Source organism: Mesoplodon mirus (assembly GCF_964341445.2).
Source record: "Mesoplodon mirus genome assembly, chromosome: 1".
In the NCBI taxonomy this organism is placed as follows: Eukaryota; Metazoa; Chordata; class Mammalia; order Artiodactyla; family Ziphiidae; genus Mesoplodon; species Mesoplodon mirus.
This window is the reverse complement of record NC_138976.1, coordinates 58,728,507-58,749,413: the sequence shown is the minus strand read 5'-3', so window position 1 is coordinate 58,749,413 and position 20,907 is coordinate 58,728,507. Positions and strand designations below refer to the sequence as shown.

The following is a 20,907-nucleotide window of genomic DNA, read 5'->3' as shown; positions in this document are numbered from 1 at the left end:
TTGCAGAGGTAAAGTGCCATTTTCGTTACATCATCTCGGGTACATACTGTCAACATGACTTGTGATTTTGATGTTGGTTATGATTACCTGGCTGAGGTAGTGTTTATCATGTTCTTCACCATAAAGTTACTCTCCTCCCCCTTTTCATTCTGTACTCTTTGGAAAGAAGTCACTAAGCTTATCGCTCACTTAAGGAGTAGGGGATTACACACTCCTTGAGGACAGAGTATCTGCTTAAGTTATTTAGAATTCCTTTGCATGGGAGAGTTGTCTCTTTTCCTTCATTTATTAATTTATTCATATCATTAATTTATATCAGCATGGACTTACAGATATTTATTTTATGTTTTGGGTTATAATCCAGTACTACTTTATTTGTTCAAATTGTTCCAGCCTTGGCTATTGGGAGCTCTTTTAGTTGGTTCCTATGCTTCTTTGACATACACCCATAAATGTGGGTTTGTTGTTGTTCTTGTTTGTTTGCATGTTTGTTAATTCTGGCACTGAAAAAATGCTCCAGGCTCATTTTGGGGTTTTTTGTTTTTATTGTTTTTTTCACTTTGTTTTTTAATTTTTTTTCTCAATTAAAAAAAATTGAAGTATAGTTGGGCTTCCCTGGTGGCGCAGTGGTTGAGAGTCCGCCTGCCGATGCAGGGGATACAGGTTCGTGCCCCGGTCCGGGAAGATCCCACATGCCACGGAGCGGCTGGGCCCGTGAGCCATGGCTGCTGAGCCTGCGCGTCCGGAGCCTGTGCTCCACAACGGGAGAGGCCACAACAGTGAGAGGCCTGCGTACCGCAAAAAAAAAAAAAAAAAAATTGAAGTATAGTTGATTTACAATGTTGTGTTAGTTTCTGGTGTACAGCAGTGATTCAGTGATTGTGTGTGTGTGTGTGTGTGTGTGTGTGTCTGTGTGTGTGTGTATATATATATATTTCAGATTCTTTTCCCTTATAGGTTATTAAAAATATTAAGTGTAGCTCCCTGTGCTATACAGTAGGTCCTTGTTGGTTATCAGTTTTATATATAGTAGTGTGTATATGTTAATCCCAAACTCCTAATTTGTCCCTACCCACCCCTTTCCCCTTTGGAAACCATAAGTTTGTTTTCTATGTCTGTGCAGGCTCATTTTGTATAAAGGTTTCCCCTGCTATATGAAAGTACTAGAGTGTTCCTATGAAAACTTTCCTAAGCCAGAATGGTGTAAAGTGAAGAAACAGTTACTTTACGGCACATCTTGTTAACTGATGCACCCAATAAATCAAGATGAAGCACGGATGCTTACACAGTTCAAAGCTATGTCAGCTTGATGCAGAGATGCGGAGTGTAGTTCCTGGGGAAGGAGCTTGGTGGTGCCATTCTCCTCTCTCTGCTTGGGGTGCACACTGCCTTTATAACTGCTTGCTGCAAAACAAATGCTGACTGAGTAATATTCCATTGTATATATGGGGATATATGTGTATGTATAGCTGCTTCACTTTGTTATAAAGCAGAAACTAACACACCATTGTAAAGCAATTATACTCCAATAAAGATGTTAAAAAAATAAAAAATAAAATGCTGAATGTTATTTTTGCTTTTCACCTCTTTCCATAAAAGTATAATTTTTTTTCAGATTTCTTTTGGATTAGAAAAAATAGATGCTTATGTAGGTCTTTTGTAAAAGTGAAGTGGCATATAGTGAACTTTTGAAAAGCAAAGGATACCTGTATTTCCTGTCCCAGTCCTATAATCAGTCATTTCTTCAAGAAGCCTTCGTTCCTCTTGTTGGAGGATGGTGTTAGAAAGCAAGATCTACATGCTTGATGTGCTGATTGCTACTGGATGTCGTTGCTTCTATGTCTTCTTGCAAGGAATTATACTTGTGTATAGTAACCCATTGTATACCTATATCTATAACTCTTCCTATATGTCACCATCTGTATTTATATTAAACTAAATATGAATTCATAGTGAGCTCCAACTTTAATCCATTACTGCATGGATACTCCTTCCCTTGCTTATCTGTAAATACCTGCTCCGACAATGAGAAACCTGGCCCCCACCATCTGTCATCCATTTTTGTAATCGTTCAGTTCCAGTATACATGTATAGCAGTATCAGAACTGTTAACTCACATCCCTGTGTGAAACAGTTTTATCAGCTAGAGTGCCTATTTGCAGTTCCTGTTGCTTTTAGTTTTAAAGACTCTACTCATTTCTAAAGTTACTTTGGCCAGCATCTAGCCACCCCTCCACCCCAACCCCTTCAGTGAGGTTGTTTTCAAACATTTGTAGTAGTTATGTTCTCTTGACCTACTCCACATTCCTTCAGTGGATCCCATGACCTCCTCAATGGTTTTGATAATTTTGCATACATTAAAGCTCTCTCTCTGTGTTGTGAATTTTGACAAGTGTGTAATGTCATGTATCTACCATTACAGTATCATATTGAATAGTTTTATATCTGTAGAAGTTTCCACACTTCAGTTCTTCAGCCCTCTCTGCCAAACCCCAAAACCCTGGAAACCATTGATCTCTTTTTACTGTTTCAGTACTTTTTGCCTTTTCTAGAATGTCGTGTAAAAGGAATCATATTAGCCTTTCAGACTGCCTTCTTTCACTTTGCAATATGCATTTAAGGTTCCTCCAAGTCTTTTTGTGGCTTGATAGCTCATTTGTCACTGAATGTATCAGGTTTTGTTTTTGTTTTATCCGTTCACCTATTGAAGGACATTTTCTTTGCTTCCAGTTTTTGGTGATTATGAATAAAGCTGCTGTAAACATTGTATGTAGGTTTTGTATGGACATAAATTTTCAAATCAGTTGGGTAAATACCTAGGCGTGTGATTGCTGAATCATACAGTAAGCTTATGTTTAGCTTTGTAAGAAACTGTCAAACTGTCTTTCAGAGTGGCTGTTCCATTTTGCATTCCCATCAGCAATGAATGAAAGGTTCTGTTCCACATCTTCATCAGCATTTGGTATTGTCATTTTAAGAAATTTTTTAGCCATTCTAGTAAGTCTGTATTGCCTTCTCGTTATTTCAGTTTGCATTTCTCTAGTGACTAATGATGGTGAGCATTTTTTCATATACATGTTAGCCGTATGTATATATTCTTTGGTGAAGTATGTGTTCAGATCTTTTGCCCATTTCTTAATTGGGTTGTCTGTTTTCTTACTGTTTAGTTCTGTGTGTTTTTGGTGTATTTTGGATACCAGCTCTTTATCAGATATGTTTTTTGCAAATATTTTATCACATTCTGTGGCTTGTCTTTTCATTCTCTTAACAGTGTCTTTAACAGAGCAGAAGTTGTTAGTAAAGTCTACCTTGTCAGTTTTTTTTCCATGGATTGTGCTTTTGTGTTGTATCTAAAAATTCATCGCCAAACCCAAGATCACATATAGATTTTTCTCTTGTGTTTTCTTCTAGAAGTTTTACAGTATTGTATTTTATATTTAGGTATATGATTCATTTTGAATTATTTTTTGTAGAAAGTGTAAGGTCTCAGTCTCTTTTTTGCATATGGGCATCTAATTTTCCCACTACTACTTGTTGAGACTATCTTTTCTCCATTGAATTGTCTTTGCTCCTTTGTCAAAAGTAAGTCATTCTTTTACTTTTAGTGCATTTGTGTCTTTATATTTAAAACGTGTTTCCTGTAGATGGCTTAGAATTGAGTCTTTCTTTTTTATAACCCAGTCTAATAGTTTCTGTCTTTATTTAGGAGTGGTTAGACCACTTGGCAATTTGCTTTTGAAAATCAGCTTAATTGAGATATAATTTATACACCATAAAATTCACCCATTTAAAGGGTTCAATTCAGTGGTTCTTAGAATATTTACAGAGTTTTACAGCCATTGGCATAATCTAATTTAGAGCATTTTCATCATGCCAGAGGGAAATCTTATGTCCATTCATAGTCACTATCCAATCCCCCTCTCTCCTACCCCAGCCCTAGGCAACCACTAATCTATTTTTTGTTTCTATAGATTTGCCTATTCTGGACATTTCATTTAAATGAAATCATATAGTATGTGATCTTTTGTGACTGGCTTCATTCATTTAGGATAATGTTTTTGAGGTTCACTCATGTTGTATGTATCAGTACTTCATTCCTTTTTAAAAAAATTGTGGCAAAACTCACATAATATAAAATTCACCATGTTAACAACTTGAAAATCTACCGTTCAGTGGCATTTAGTACATTCTCAATGTTATGCAACTGTCATCACTATCTAGTTCCAGAATGTTTTTATCACCCGAAAGGAAGTCTTTTTCCCTTTAATCAGTCATTCCCCATTCCCCTTCCCCCCTCCTTCCCCCTACTGACAGCCACTAGTTTGCTTGCTTTCTCTGTAGATTTGCCTATTCTGGATATTTACTGTAAATGGAATAGTACAATGTTTGACTTTTGTGTCTGGCTTCTTCCACTTAGCATAATGCTTTCTAGATTCATCCACGTCACAGCATGTATCAGTAGTACTTCATTCCTTGTTATGGCTGAATAATACCCCATTGCATGGAAATGCCACATCATGAGTTGATGGACATTTGGGGTTGTTTCTGCATTTTGGCTATTTTGACTAGTGTTGCTATGAATATTGTATCCAAGTTTTTATATGGACAGTTTTTTTTTCAGGTTTATTTGTATTTTTTAAAATTGAGGTATAGATGATGTACAATATAAGTTTCAGGTGTACAGTGCAGTGATTCACAATTTTTAAGTTATACTCCATTTATAGTTATAAAATACAGGCCGTGTTCCCTGTGCCGCACAGTATATCCTTGTAGCTTATTTATTTTATACATAGTAGCTTGTACCATTTGATCCCCAGCCCCTATCTTGCCCGTACCCCCTTCCCTCTCCCCAGTAGTAACCACTAGTTTGTTCTCTACCTCTGTGACTCTTTTTTTTTGTTATATTCACTAGTTTATTTTATTTTTTAGATTCCACATATAATGCCATACAGTATTTGTCTTTCTCTGTCTGACTTGTTTCACTAAGCATAATGCCCTCCTCCAGGTCTATCCATGTTGCTGCAAATGGCAAAATTTCATTCTTTTTTATGGCTGCATAGTATTCCACTGTGTGTGCTCCCTGCCCCCACCACACACACCACATGTCTCCTTTATCTGTTCATCTGTTGATGGGCAATTAGGTCACTTCCATATTTTGGCTATCATAAATAATGCTGCTGTGAACATTGGGGTGCATGTATCTTTTTGAATTTGTGTTTTGTTTTTTCAAATATATGCCCAGCATTGGAATTGCTGGGTCATATGGTAGTTGTATTTTAGTTTTTTGAGGAACCTCCGTAGTGTTTCCCACAGTGGTGGCACCAATTTACATTCCCACCAACAGTGTGTGAGGGTTGCCTTTTCTCCACACCCTTGCCAACATTTGTTATTTGTTATCTTTTTGATAATAGCCATTCTGACCAGTGTAAGGTGATATCTCATTGTGGTTTTGATTTGCATTTTCCCTGAGGTGAGCAATGTTGAGCATCTTTTCAAGTACCATGGACATATATTTTCATTTGTCTTGGTAGACTATTTAAATTTAGTGAAATTATTGGTATGGTTGGGTTTGTGTGTATTATTTTTCTATCTTTTTTTTTTTTATCACTGAAGAAAAGTCACTTTATTTGAGCTAAGAAAAGGGCACTTGACCACTTATATTTACCAAAGAGAGTTCAGTATGACTCCATCATGAACTTTGTTCTGCTAATGGGAGCAGGATAGGTATCACTGTTTGAGACAACTATGTTTTCTTAAGGTTTTTTATTTTTATACAGCAGGTTCTTATTAGTTATCAGTTTTATACACATCAGTGTATACATGTCAATCCCAATCGCCCAATTCATCACACCCCCACCCCCACCCCCCTGCCGCTTTCTCCCCTTGGTGTCCATATGTTTGTTCCCTATATCTGTGTCTCTGCTCTGAAAACTGATTCATCTGTACCATTTTTCTAGGTTCCACATATATGCGTTAATATACGCTATTTGTTTTTCTCTTTCTGACTTACTTCACTCTGTATGACAGTCTCTAGATCCATCCATGTCTCAACAAATGACCCAATTTCGTTCCTTTTTATGGCTGAGTAATATTCCCTTGTATATATGTACCACATCTTCTTTATCCATTCATCTGTTGATGGGCATTTAGGTTGCTTCCATGACCTGGTCATTGTAAATAGTGCTGCAATGAACATTGGGGTGCATGTGTCTTTTTGAATTGTGGTTTTCTCTGAGTATGTGCCGAGTAGTGGGATTGCTGGATCATATGGTAATACTATTTTTAGTTTTTTAAGGAACCTCCATACTGTCCTCCATAGTGGCTGTATCAGTTCACATTCCCACCAACGATGCAAGAGGGATCCCTTTTATCCACACCCTCTCCAGCATTTGTTGTTTGTAGATTTTCTGATGAAGCCCATTCTAACTGGTGTGAGGTGATACCTCACTGTAGCTTTGATTTGCATTTCTCTAATGATTAGTGATGTTGAGCAGCTTTTCATGTGCTTCTTGACCATCTGTATATCTTCTTTAGATAAATGTCTGTTTAGATCTTCTGCCCATTTTTGGATTGGGTTGTTTGTTTTTTTAATATCGAGCTGCATGAGCTGTTTATATATTTTGGAGATTAATCCTTTGTCAGTTGCTTCATTTGCAAATGTTTTCTCCCATTCTGAGGGTTGTCTTTTTTTCTTGCATCTAATTCTGACTTCCATCTCTTTTTCTGCCAGCTCACATACTTTGATACCATATTTTGACACTTCTTGGATTCTATCTAGACCACCAGGCCATTAGTCACACAACTCTTTCACTGTCCATCATGTGCCTCATACAGTAACTTCTTTCCTTACCCAATTACATTGATTCATTGAATAAAAATGTTAATGCCTGCTAATGTTCTGTACTATTTTGTGGGGTCAGGTTATCATCTCTCTTGTTTCTTCCTTCACTGTAATTAGGGCAAAACTTCAGCCCTGATAAAACGCAATTTGTTGCAAACTCTGTGTTCCCTTGAACCTGAGGAGCTGAGTGTGATTGGAGAAAACAAACAACAGTGCTGACTGGTCTCATTTTAAATTTATGGCCACGAATATCCCTTGTGCCCTCAGTATTACCTAGTCATTTTGCTCTTCCACTTTCATTACTAAGAAGACTACTTAATCTCTTTTCTTTCCTTACTCTTTTCTCTCTCTCTTCCTCTCTCTATATATGCCAAGTCCTCCATCTGTGCTGCGTTCTCTTGTCTATTTAAGGATTTTGCCTCTGGTGTTATCCTTTCTGTGCCCTGCATCATCTTTCTTTCCTGCTGAATCATATTTGCAAGCATAAGAACATGCTGTAACATCTCAAACTCTGTCTTTCTCTGTCTGTCTGTCTGTCTGTCTCTGTCTCTCTCTCTCTCTCTCTCTCACACACACACACACACCCCTTTCTTTCTCATGTAGAGAAAAATTTGTTGCAAAGACTCGCTCATACTTACTGTCTCTATTTTCTTACTTTGCATTTTCTCTCCAACTCGCTCCAGGCTGGCTCTTATCCACCTTCACCAACTAAACCCATTCTAGTCAGTGTTCTCAGTCTTAAAGTTCTCTACCTCTCGTCAGCATTTGACATGATTGATCAGTCCCTAGTTTTGGGAAAACCTCACTTGGTTTTCTGGATGCCATATCATCCTGAATCTTGTCTGATTTATGACAGTTCCTTCTTAGCCTTGTTTTCTAGCTTCTCTTCCCTTGCCTCAAAAGTTGGAGTGGGGCTTCCCTGGTGGCGCAGTGGTTGAGAGTCCGCCTGCCAATGCAGGGGACATGGGTTTGTGCCCTGGTCCGGAAAGATCCCACATGCCGCGGAGCGGCTAGGCCCGAGAGCGTATTGAGCATCTTTCTTCATTTGCCTGTTGGCCATCTGAATGTCTTCGTTTAAAAAAATGTCTTCAGGTCCTCTGCCCATTTTTTAATCAGGTTGTTTGTTTTATTGATGTTGAGTTGTGTGAGCTCTTTGTATATTTTAGATATTAACCCTTTATGGGATATATCATTTGCAAATATCTTTTCCCATTGAGTAGGTGGTCTTTTTGTTTTCTTGATAATTTCCTTTACTGTGCAAAAGCTCTTCATTTTGATGAGGTTCCAACTGTTTATTTTTTTTTCCCCTTGCTTGAGGAGACATATCCAAAAAAATATTACTAAGACCATTTTCAAATAGTGTACTGCCTGTGTTTTCTTCCAGAAGTTTTATGATTTCAGGTTTTATATTTAAGTCTTTAATCCATTTTGAATTTATTTTTGTGCATGTTGTGAGAAAGTAGTTCAGTTTGTTTCTTTTCCATGTAGTTGTCTGGTTTTCCCAGCACCATTTATTAAAGAGGCTCTGGTTCCCCCATTGTATATTCTTGCCTCCTTTTTCATAGATTAATTACCCATAAGAATAGATTCATTTTGGGGCTCTTTATTGTATTTTGTTGATCTATGTATCTGTTTTTGTGCCTGTACCATACTGTTTTGATCACTGTAGCTTTGTAGTATAGTTTGCAATCAAGGAGCATGGTACCTCCAGCTTTGTCCTTCTTTCTTAAGATTGTTTTAGCTATTTGGGATCTTTTGTGTTTCCATACGAATTTTAGAATTATTTGTGATTGTTCTGTGGAAAGTGCCATTGGTATTTTGATAGAGACTGCATTGAATCTGTAGATTGCCTTGGATAGTACATTAGTTCTTCCAGTTCATGAGCACAGTATATCTTCCCATCTGTTTGTTTTGTCTTCAGGTCTTTCATCGGTGTCTTATAGTTTTTCAAGTACAGTTCTTTTACTTCCTTAGTTAGATTTATTCCTAGGTGCTTTATTCTTTTTTGATGTAATTGTAAATGTGTTCTTAATTGCTCTTTCTGATAGTTAGTTGCTAATATATAGAAATGCAACTAGTTTCTGTATATTCATTTTGTATCCTGCACCTTTGCCAAATTCATTGATGAGTTCTAGTAGTTTGGGGTTTTTTTGTTGTTTTTGGGTTTTTTTTTTTGCGTTTTTAGGATTTTCTATGTATAATGTCGTGTCTTCTGCAAACAGTGACAGTTTTACTTCTTCCTTTGCAATTCAGAATTCTTTTCAATTTCTTCTCTTACTGCTGTGGCTAAGACTTCCAATACTATGTCGAATAAAAATGGTAAAAATGGGTATCCTTGTCTTTATTCCTGATCTTAGAGGAAATGATTTCAGCTTTTCACCATTGAGTATGATTTGTTAATGTGGTGTATTACATTAATTGATTTGTGTATCTTGAACCATCCTTGCATCCCTGGGATAAATCCCACTTGATCATGATGTATGACCCTTTCAGTGTATCACTGAATTCGGTTTACTAATATTTTGTTGAGGATTTTTGCATCTGTGTTTATCAGTGATATTGTCCTGTGTGTGTGTGTGTGTGCGCACGCGCGCACACATGTTTGTGTGAAATCTTTGTCTGGTTTTGGTATCGGGGTGATGGTGGTGATGGTAGAATGAGTTTGGAAGTGTTTTTTCCACTGCAATTCTTTGGAACAGTTTGAGAAGGATAGGTGTTAACTCTTCTCTCCATGTTTGGTAGAATTTATGTGTGAAGCCATCTGGTCCTGAACTTTTGTTTGTTGGGAGTTTCTTTTTTTTTAAATTACTGATTCAGTTACTGGTAATTCATTACTGGTAATTGGTCTGTTATTTACTATTTCTTTCTGTTATATCTTTGGAGATTGTACATTTCTAGGAATTTGTCCATTTCTTCTAGGTTGTCCATTTTTTGGGCATATAATTGTTCATAGTTATCTCTTATGATCCTTTGTATTTCTGTGGTGTGGGTTGTAACTTCTCTTTCATTTTTGATGTTATTTGTTTGGTCCCTCTTTTTTTCTCATGATATGTCTGGCTAAATGTTTATCAATTTTGGTTATCTTTTCAAAGCATCAGCTTAGTTTCACTGATATTTTCTATTGCTTTTTTTTTTAGTCTCTCTTTTATTTCTGCTCTGACCTTTATGATTTCTTGCCTTATACTGACCTTGGGTTTGGTTGCTCTTGTTTTCCTGGTTCCTTTAGCTATAAGTTTAGGTTATTTGAGATTTTTCTTGTTCTCTGAGGTAGACTTGTATTGCTGTAAACTTCCCTCTTAGAACTGCTTTTGCTATGTACCGTAGATTTTGGATTGTTGTATTTTCATTTTCATTTGTCTCCAGGTATTCTTTGATTCCCTCTTTGATTTCTTCAGTGACCCATTGGTGTTTTAGTAGCATATTGTTTAGCCTCTACATGTTTGTGTTTTTTGCAGTTTTTTTCCTTGTAGTTGATTATTAGTCTCATAGCATTGTGTTCAGAAGAGATGCTTGATATGATTTAGCCACTCTGTGTGTCTTTTTTTTTTGGTTGGGGGGGGCACCAACATTTTTATTAGAACAAGAACCTTCTTGTTCTCTTTTAACATTAAAATCATTATAAACTAAATTAATCTCTTTTTGACCCAGAGTTGTGATGGGAAGCATCAAGTTACAATATGCTTTTATGTTTCTCTGGTCCCTCTCAATCTCTGGCTGTCACTTGTCCTTTCTTGGCTATCCCTTAGCAATGTATTCCAATCTCTGTTAATAGGGTCTAAAACTATAAACCTCATTGTTCTGAAGTTCAAAAGAATGCTAAGCACTAAGTTAGGCTCTCAGGAACAGACTCCAACATTTCCTCCACACCCTTTGACATAGCTCCTTCTCGTATGTCATGGGCTGAGGAACCAATGAACCTGTAAACCAAGAACATGGGTATAAAGTCCATAGGCCACATGAGGGCCTGGATGGTAAAGTGCATGGGCTTTGTGACCACCACTGCCACCTTCCAGTCTAAGGAGGGACTGACTGAGTGAGCATTTCCAAAACTCCTGAGCTCAAGGTTCCCTGTGGGTAACTCCCATGTACCTCCATCATGACTAGGGCTGGAGGAGGGACTTCTCAATTACCCCCACCACACTTGGAACAGTATAAGGGATGCAGCAGAGGCTAATGACTGAGTGACGAGCCTCAGGGAGTTGATGGGGGACAATATCAAACCAGTCTCATAGTTGGTGCCGTTTGCTCTTGGGGAGGAGACGTTGGACCCAGGCAATGACAGCAGCTGGAAGGCAAAGGGCAGGCCTGGTTCTCAATAGCAGTAGTGATAAAGCTTGAAGGGGCCATCACAGGACATGACCAGGTACTGGGCCTGCTTCTCAGTCAGCTTCATTAGCTTCATATTCAGCTTGCCCAGGTGGGCTTCAGCCACTGCTTCATCCACCTTCTTGAGCAGGAAGTGGACCCCAACAGGGTACTTGTCTGGGGGGGTCCACAGCTCAATCTGTGCTAGCACCTGGTTTGTGAAGGAGTTGCTCATCATGAAACTTGGGTGGCCCATGGGACAGCCCAGGTTGAGCAGCTGGCCCTTGGCCAGCAGGATGATGTGGCACCTGTTCTTCAACAAGTAGCGGTCCACCTGGGGATTGATGTTCACCTTCTCCACAACATTCTCATTCAGCCACTCGACATCAGTCTCCACATCAAAGTGTCTGATGCAGTCTATATCTTTTGATTGGAGCATTTAGGCCATTTACATTTAAAGTAATTATTGATAGGTGTGTACTTATTGCTGTGTTCTTTGTTTTCGCAGTTTTTTTGTTCCTTTCTTTTGCTTTCTTCCCTTGTGATTTGCTGATTATGTTTAATAGTATGTTTGGGTTTCTCTCTCTTTTTGTGTATATATCCATTATAGATTTTTGGTTTTTGATTACCATGAAATTTATATGTAGCAATCTGTGTTTATGTGTGTATTTATGTATATGTGTGTGTATATGAATGATTATTTTAAGTTGCTGATCTCTTAATTTCAAATGCATTTTAACAGTTTTGCATTTTTTTTCAACTCCCTCCTGACATTTCCTGTTTTTGACATCATATTTAACATCTTCTTGTTTTCTGTATCACTTAAGTACTTGTGGATGTAGATGATTTTACTACATTTGTCTTTTAACCTTCCTACTAGCTTTTTTTTTTTTTTTTTTTTTTTTTTTTGCGGTACACGGGCTTCTCACTGTTGTGGCCTCTCCCGTTGCAGAGTACAGGCTCCAGACGCGCAGGCTCAGCGGCCATGGCTCACAGGCCCAGCCTCTCCGTGGCATGTGAGATCTTCCCAGACTGGGGCATGAACTCGTGTCCCCTACATCGGCAGGTGGACTCTCAACCACTGTGCCACCAGGGAAGCCCCCTACTAGCTTTATAAGTGATTGATTTACTACCTTTATTTTATGTTTGTCTTTATCAGTGAGATCTTTCCTTTTGTAATATTTATTTTTCTAGTTGTGGCCTTTTATTTCCCACTTTAGAGAAGTCCATTTAACATTTCTTCTAAAGATGCTGGGTCCTGAGCCCTCTGATGGATGTAGCTGGGTCCTGAGGTGGGTGGGGTAGGTGTCTTAAGACAGCTGGCCTGAAGGTTGGTAGGGCTATGTACCTGCCTGGGTAGCTGCGTGGCCTGAGGTATCCCAGTACTGGTGCTCACAGGCTGGTGAGCTGGACCAGGTCCCAGTGCTAATAAGTTAGAGGGAGGGGAATTCCCTGATGGTCCAGTGGTTAGAATGTCGTGCTTCCAGTGCAGGCGGCGTGGGTTCAATCCCTGGTCAGGGAACTGAGATCCCACATACCATACAGCATGGCCAGAAAGAAAAAAAGAGTTCACTTAAAGTGAAAAAAAACCCAACTATTAATTAAAAAAAAAATAAGTTAGAGGGAGGATTCCAAAATGACAGTTGCCAGCCCCAGTGTCCTCATGGTAGAATGAGCTCCCACAAATTTTTGCCACCAGCGTCCGTTTCCTCAGGGTAAGCTCCAGTTGCCTCCTGCCTCTTCAGAGGCTCTCTAAGATCAGCAGGTGGGTCCAACCCAGGCTCCTTTCAAATTACTGCTAAGTCCCTGGTTCTTGGAATGTGTGAGATTTTGAGCACGCCCTTTAAGAGTGGAGTCTTTATTTCCTACAGTCCTCTGGATAAGCCCCATTGGCCCTCATAGCCAAACATCATGGGGGCTCATCTTCCTGGTTGCAGAATCACTGGGCTGGGGAGCCCGATTTGGGGCTCCTTGGGGAGGACCTCTGCAGTTGTAATTATCCTCTGGCTTGTGGGTTGTCCACCTGGAGATGTGGTTCTTTACCATATCGTGTCTCCACCTATCATCACAATCAATTTTAGAACATTTTTATCCCCTCAAAAAGAGACCCCATACCCATTAGCAGTCATTCTCCCATTTCCTCCAACACCCAGGCCTAGCAGCCAACAAGTTTCTCTTTCTATAGATTTCCCTATTCTGCACATTTCATATAAATGGAACCATACTATATGTGGTCTTTTGTGACTGACTTCTTCCACTTAGCATAATGTTTTCACGGTTCATCCGTGTTGTGGCATGTATCAGTATTTAATTTCTTTTTATTGCTGAATGATAGTCCATTGTATAGATGTACTACATTTTATTTATCCCTTTATCAGTTGATGGACATTTGGGCTATTACCATTTCTTTTCTGTTATCAATGATGTTGACACATGTGTATTTAAACATTTTTATTTTTGAATTATTTTAGGTTTACAGAAAGGTTGAAAAAATAGGACAGAGATTTCCTATATTTTTCTATGGCCAACATTTTATATTACCATAGTACATTTGTCAAAACTAAGACATCAACATTGTTACATTGTTGTCAACTAAAATCCAAATTTTAATTTCACTAATTTTTACATTAATAAAAATTTTTCTATTCTGTGATCCAGTTCAAGGTACCACATTGCCTTCAGTGCATATATATTTTAAAATCATGAGTTCATACTGATACCTCTAATTCCATTCTAAAACAGAGATTCTTACTTGTCTTCTCCCATCCCTTATTTGTATCTCCCTTTTCTCATAGCAAGAGCTCTGGCCTCCTACAGTTATGCAATCACAGAGTACATATATTGATAGAATAATTTCAGAATTGCTACAAATATACCAGTATAAAAGAAAAAAGCCTTTTAAGTAAAGGTTAAGAGTTATTTTCAGTTCTTCACTTAGGTCTTTTTTCATTCCCTTCTATGTGATTACATTATCAATTTTATATACAGTTAGGTTCATTGGCTCACATATCTTTCATGGTGAAGTTAGGTATTTAACCAGGTCAGTATATATATATTTTTTAATTAATTTATTTATTTTTGGCTGCGTTGGGTCTTCGTTGTTGCACACAGGCTTTTCTCTAGTTGTGGTGAGCAGGGGCTGCTCTTCATTGCGGTGCACGGTCTTCTCATTATGGTGGCTTCTCTTGTTGCAGAGCACAGGCTCTAGGTGCGTGGGCTTCAGTAGTTGTGGCTTGCGGGCTCTAGAGCACAGGCTCAGTAGTTGTGGCTCACGGGTTTAGTTGCTCCGCAGCATGTGGGATCTTCCCGGACCAGGGCTCGAACCCATGTCCCCTGGATTGGCAGGTGGATTCTTAACCACTGTGCCACCAGGGAAGTCCCTAACCAGGTCAGTATTTTTTTAATGAAATTTAGAAATTGTTCTTTTCTCGATATTTAATCTTTAGAGTGAATATAGCCTGTTTATGTGTTTTGTTTGAACTTACTAGTGTTCAAGGATTTTGAATTAGTTGCTGATATTTTAAAACTTGGAGATTTACATTAAAAATCCAGATTATTCCAATGCTCGAGTCTGTACAGTCAGGGTAAAGTTGGAAAGGAACTAACTGGGCTCTCTAAGGCCCTGGCAGTCACACTTGGCACGAGAGGTAGATGACACATGTTTAGGTCACAAGAGTTCTACCCTGGAATGTTGGGGAAAAAAAGTCCGGATTATTTTGGCTTCCCTTGAAAAGACAAAAAGGAAATTCTGGTTTTGCCCAGTCTGTTTGGCAACAGTTGGATGGATCTGACCAGTAGTGGCTGCCTGTGGTCTCTAGTTCCCACAACTCTTATATCCTGTATGGCCCCTTTAAAGCATTTGTGTTTTCAGCCTTTCTTTACAGCCCTCCTTCTTTACAAAACTTTCAGTTGCAGGTGCAACAGTAGAGAATTACACTGCTTTGTGTTCTTAAAAAGAAACTGATTTTATCTGAAATGACTTGCTTTTTCAATTTTGTAGCTCCATGATCCAGCCAGAATAACTGATGTTGATAATGCTTTCTAAATGGAACCACTAAGGTGCTATTTTAAATTGCTTTAATGTAGCAAATAACTTTGATAATACTCTAGTTTCTTTGTGGTTTAAACAGTGTTCATTTTTCATTCTGTATGGCTTGGAACACCAAGGAACACACAGTTTTGAACCTTTAAAAAACTTTTTGTTACAATGAGAGGAATTTTGTAAACTACATTTAGCCTTGTAAATTGAAGTTAATAATATTTTGTTGATATTAACAGTATTTATTTATTAAAATGTATGCCATTCTAAACAGTAAGGTGAAATGAAATTGATTCTGAAAGGTTATCTTGGCTATAGTTGGAAAATGAAGTCTAATGATATTTAACTACATATCTAAGTGTTTAATAAATATTTTAATATTTTAAAAAAGTTTTGTTAATACAGACTCATTTTTACCAGAGATAAAGAAGGTCGTTTCATAATGATAAAAGGTCAGTTCATCGAAAGGATGTAGTAATTCTAAGTAGTTATGCCCTTAATAACAGAGCTTCAAAGTACATGAAGCAAAAACTGATAGAACTGAAAAGAGACATCAACAGATCTATAATTATAGTCAGAACTATAGTTTCAATACCACTCTGTTAATAATTGATTGAACAAGTGAACAAAATCTGCAAGGATTTATAGATTTGAACAACACTAATAACCTTCTTGACCTCTGTCCAACAGCAAAACACACATTCTGCTAAAATGCACATTGTATAATTATCAAATAGACTATATTCTTAGCCATAAAACTAATCTCAATAAACATAAAAGACTTCAAGTCATACACAGTATATATCCTCTGAGCACAGTGTAATTAAGTTAGAAGTCAGTAACCGAAAGATTCTTGGAAAATTTCCAAGTACAAAATTTGGAAACTGAAAAACATACTTTAAGTAGCCCATTGGGGGCTTCCCTGGTGGCGCAGTGGTTGAGAGTCCACCTGCCAACGCAGGGGACACGGGTTTGTGCCCCGGTCTGGGAAGATCCCACATGCCGCAGAGCGGCTGGGCCTGTGAGCCATGGCCGCTGAGCCTGCGCGTCTGGAGCCTGTGTTCCACAATGGGAGAGGCCACGACAGTGAGAGGCCCAGGTACCGCAAAAAAGAAAAAAGAAAAAAAAAAAGAAAATAGCCCATTGGTCAAAGAAAAAAAGAGAAATTTAAAAATATTTTGAACTGAATAAGAAGAAAACATACCTGAATCTGTGGGATGCCACTAAAACATTGTTTTGGGGGGGGTGCATTTTAGCTCTAAATACCTACATTAGGAAAGAAGAAAGATCTCAAATCAATGGCCTCCACTTCCACCGTAGGAAACTAGAAGAAGGAGAGCAAATTAAAGTCTACATAGGGACTTCCCTGGTGGTCCAGTGTTTAAGACTGCAGGCTCCCAATGCAGGGGGCCTGGGTTGCATCCCTGGTCAGGGAATTAGATCCTGCATGCTGCAACTAAGAGCCTGCATGCCGCAACGAAAATCCCGCATGTGGCAACAAAGATCCCGTGTGCACACAACTAAGACCCAGGACAGGCAAATAAATAAATAAATATTAAAAAAAATAAAGTCTACATAAACAGAGGAAAGGAGGTAATAAAGTTCAAAGTAGAAATCAATGAAATAGAAAAGCAATAGAAAAAAAACAGTGAAACTGAAAGCTGGTTCTTAGAGAAGATCAATAAAATTGACAGTTTTCTAGCCAGACTGATCAGGATAAAAAGAGAGAAGACACAGACTTACTGATATCAAGAATGAGAGATGTGACATCACTACATAATCTACAGATACTAAAAGGATAATAAGGGAATATTATGAAGAATTTTATACAGTAAATTACACAACTTAGATGAAATGGACAAATTCCTTGCCATAGACTCAATATGTATGCCCTCCCCCAATTCTTATGTTTAAACCTTATCCCCAGTGTGATGGTATTTGGAGGTAGGACTTTGGGAGGTGCTTTGGTCATGTGGGTGAAACCCTCATGAATGGTATTAGTGTCTTTCTAAAAGAGACTCCAGGAAGACCCCTTGTTCTTTTCCACCCTGTGAAGTTACAGTGAAAAGACAGCCCTCTATGAACTAGGAAGCCAGCCATCACTAGACACTGAATCTGCCAGTGCCTTGATCTTGGACTTGCCAGCCTCAAGAAATAAATTTTTTGTTGTTTATAAGTCACCCAACCTATGGTATAGCAGCCTGAATGGGCTAAGACGTTCACAAACTATGAAAGTTTACTCAAGAAGAAATACGTAATCTGAATTGCCCTATGTGTTAAAGGAAATGAATTTATAGTTTAAAACCTACCCTCAAAGAAAACTCTAGACCCAGGTAATTTCACAGGTGAATTCTATCAAACATTTAAGGAAGAAATAACTATTCTGTACAAACTCTTCCTGAAAATGGAAGAGGGGGAAAGTCTTCCCGACTCATTCTGTGAGACTGACATTACCTTGATGTGAAAACCAGATAAAGACATTACAAGAGGAAAAAAACCAAAAAACAAAACTATAGACCAGTATCCCTCATTAACATATATAAAATTTCAAACAAAATTTTAGTGAACAGAATCCAGGAATGTATGAAAAGGATAATGTATGCATGGAAAATAAGCACATGAAAAGGTGGTCAACATTACTAGTTATTAGAAAGATACAAATTAAAACTATAGCTAAGTATCACTCTAGACATAGTAGAATCTAGTTTAAATTAAAACGACTGACCTCACAGAGTGTTGGAGAGGATGTGGAACTGCGGCACTCTCATATACTGATGATAGGAATGTAAAACGGTATACTCACTCTAGAAAACTATTTGGCACTTTTTTATATACTTTTTTGTGTGTGTGTGTGTGCTACGCGGGCCTCTCACTGTTGTGGCCTCTCCCGTTGCGGAGCACAGGCTCCGGACGCGCAGGCTCAGCAGCCATGGCTCATGGGCCCAACCGCTCCACGGCATGTGGGATCTTCCCAGACCGGGGCACGAACCCGTGTCCCCTGCATCGGCAGGCGGACTCTCAACCACTGCCACCAGGGAAGCCCCTTGGCACTTTTTTAGAGTTGGATATGCCTACCAGGTGATCTAGCCATTCCATCTTAGAATTTGCCTAAGGTAAATGAAAGCATACGTGCACACGGCTTGTACATGGGTATTCATGATAGCTTTATAATAGCCCCAAACTGAAAATAACCTATATGTTTGTACATGGGTGAATGGATAAACATTTTGTAGTATATTCAACAGTGGAATATTACTCAGCAATAAAAATGAATGAACTTGATATAAACAGTAACATGGATGAATCTCAGAATAATTACAATGAGTGAAAGGAGCCAGACAAAAAAGAATATACTGTATGATGTCGTTTATATCAATTCTAGAAACTAATCTATAGTGACAGAAAGCAGGTCACTCCTTGCCTGGGAAGGGAGGGATGATGAAGGGGTACAAGAATATTTTGGATGTTGATGGATGTGTTCACTATCTTGATTGTGATATGGTTTCACAGGTGTATGCATTTGTGAAAACTTAGCAAACTGTACACTTTAAAATATGTGCATTTTATTGTATGTAAATTATACCTCAGCAAAGTTATTTAAAAAGCACATAAAATCCATAGAAATATTTAAAATTTCAGGGACTTTCCTGGTGGTCCAGTGAGTAAGACGCTGTGTTCCCAATGCAGGGGGCCCGGGTTCTATCTCTGGTCAGGGAACTAGATCCTGCGTGCATGCTGCAACTAAGCACCCGCATGCTGCAACTAAAGATCCCGCATGCCGCAACTAAGACCTGGTGCAGCCTAAATTACTAAATAAATAAATAAATATTTAAAGAAAATAAAATTTCAAAAGCTTAATTTTATTTTTAGAGGTATTGAGTTTAAAGATAATAGAAATCTTGACTCAGTGTTCATATTCTCTAGATTTCTACCATGTATTACCTAAGTCTCTTAATATGTATTTTGTATAACTTTGTCTTCTTTGGTTATGGTTTTTTATGCTCTGTCTGGTATCTATATATGAAATAGTTAATGACCCCTAAACTTACTGAGTTTACACAGTGTTTACATAAAGTTTTTTAACTATAGGGACAGACTCCTGATTGGATTAAGAGACTGGTTTAATTATGCTTATTACTAGTACCTTTATCTTTTCTGTTAAACTTTGAATAATTCATGATGAACTCATTTCGTTTGTTTAAATGTGAAGTTCGCTCGCTCTAGGAATTCTGTAACTCAGAAGAGAATGACTTTTAAAAAATAGTATGAATTTTGTTCATTATGTGCATTTTGCTGAAAGGAAAGCACTGTAGCCCACTTCTGATAGTTTGATTATCCTTAACAGGGCCTTAGGCATATAATAGGATCATAGTTGCATTACAAATGAATTGATGCAGTAAACTTGTACTTCATACTAGGTAAAAGCTGACAAGATGATATCAAAACAAACTTCTTGGGTTTCCCTGGTGGCGCAGTGGTTAAGAATCCGCCTGCCAATGCAGGGGACACGGGTTCAAGCCTTGGTCTGGAAAGATCCCACATGCTGCAGAGCAACTAAGCCTGTGTGCCACAACTACTGAGCCTACGCTGTAGAGCCTGTGAGCCACAAGTGCTGAGCCCACGTGCCACAACTACTGAAGCCCACCTCAATGAGAAGCCTGCGCACTGCAACGAAGAGTAGCCCCGGCTTGCCACAACTAGAGAAAGCCTGTGCGCGGCAATGAAGACCCAACGCGGCCAGAAATAAATAAATAAATAAATTTATTTATTTATTTTTAAAAACAAATTTTTTTTTTAAAAAACAGTCTTCTTCTACAGAATAACAATCTGATTATAAATCCAAGTGGGAAGTGCCTGTTAATCACTTAACTCAGGAGTATTTTAACTTCGTGAGTTAGGATAAAGCATTTTATTTAATTGATGTCTTTTTTTTTTCTTCCTCTCTTCTAGGATATATAGAAGCAGCCATGATAGAAGACAAAGGGCCAAGAGTGACTGACTACTTTGTTGTGGCAGGTCTCACTGATACATCTACTCTTTTGGATCAAGAAATAAATCGTTTAGATACTAAGTCTACTGGACCTAAAGCTCCAATTACAGACATTGCAGTTATTAACAAATCAGCTGGGGAAACAGTACCTGAGGGTTACACCTGTGTTGAAGCCACTCCGTCAGCTCTGCAGGCAAACTTGAACTACGGAAGTCTGAAAAGCCCAGAACTGTTCCTCTGTTATAAGAGAGGGAGAGAGAAACCACCCCTTATTGACATTGGGTACGGTGACTTATTTTGTTTTGCTCTAGTGAAGAGAATAAAATTTATTTAAGGTTCATGGCAATAGAAATTCAAAATCCTTGATAGTTCTATTATTATTTGTTACTTCAAAATCAAGTATAGTGGGCTTCCCTGGTGGCGCAGTGGTTGAGAGTCCGCCTCCCGATGCAGGGGACACGGGTTTGTGCCCCAGTCTGGGAGGATCCCACATGCCGCGGAGTGGCTGGGCCCGTGAGCCATGGCCGCTGAGCCTGCGCGTCCGGAGCCTGTGCTCCGCAACGGGAGAGGCCACAGCAAGGAGAGGCCCGTGTACTGCCAAAAAAAAAAAAAAAAAGAAAGAAAATCAAGTATAGTAAGATATTATGTATCTCTGTCTGTCCTTACTGAATTTCTCTGTATAGGATTGAGTCATTAGATTATTTCCTTTCAAAAGTATATTGAAATGAAGGC

General features: G+C 38.5%; 1 protein-coding gene across 5 annotated transcripts in view; it reads left to right on the top strand.

Moving 5' to 3' along the window:
* Positions 1-20,907, top strand: part of DENND4C (DENN domain containing 4C) — a 124,336-nt gene that overhangs the window by 9,103 nt on the left and 94,326 nt on the right. For 4 of the 5 annotated variants that reach the window (XM_082628461.1, XM_082628460.1, XM_082628459.1 and 1 more), the window contains exon 2: positions 20,136-20,457. The exons of the other annotated variant lie outside the window; for it this stretch is intronic. In XM_082628461.1, coding sequence (XP_082484587.1) covers positions 20,153-20,457 — 305 coding nt within the window. In that variant the 5' untranslated portion in view covers positions 20,136-20,152. The remainder of the gene's footprint in view (positions 1-20,135; positions 20,458-20,907) is intronic. 5 annotated transcript variants of the gene reach the window in all.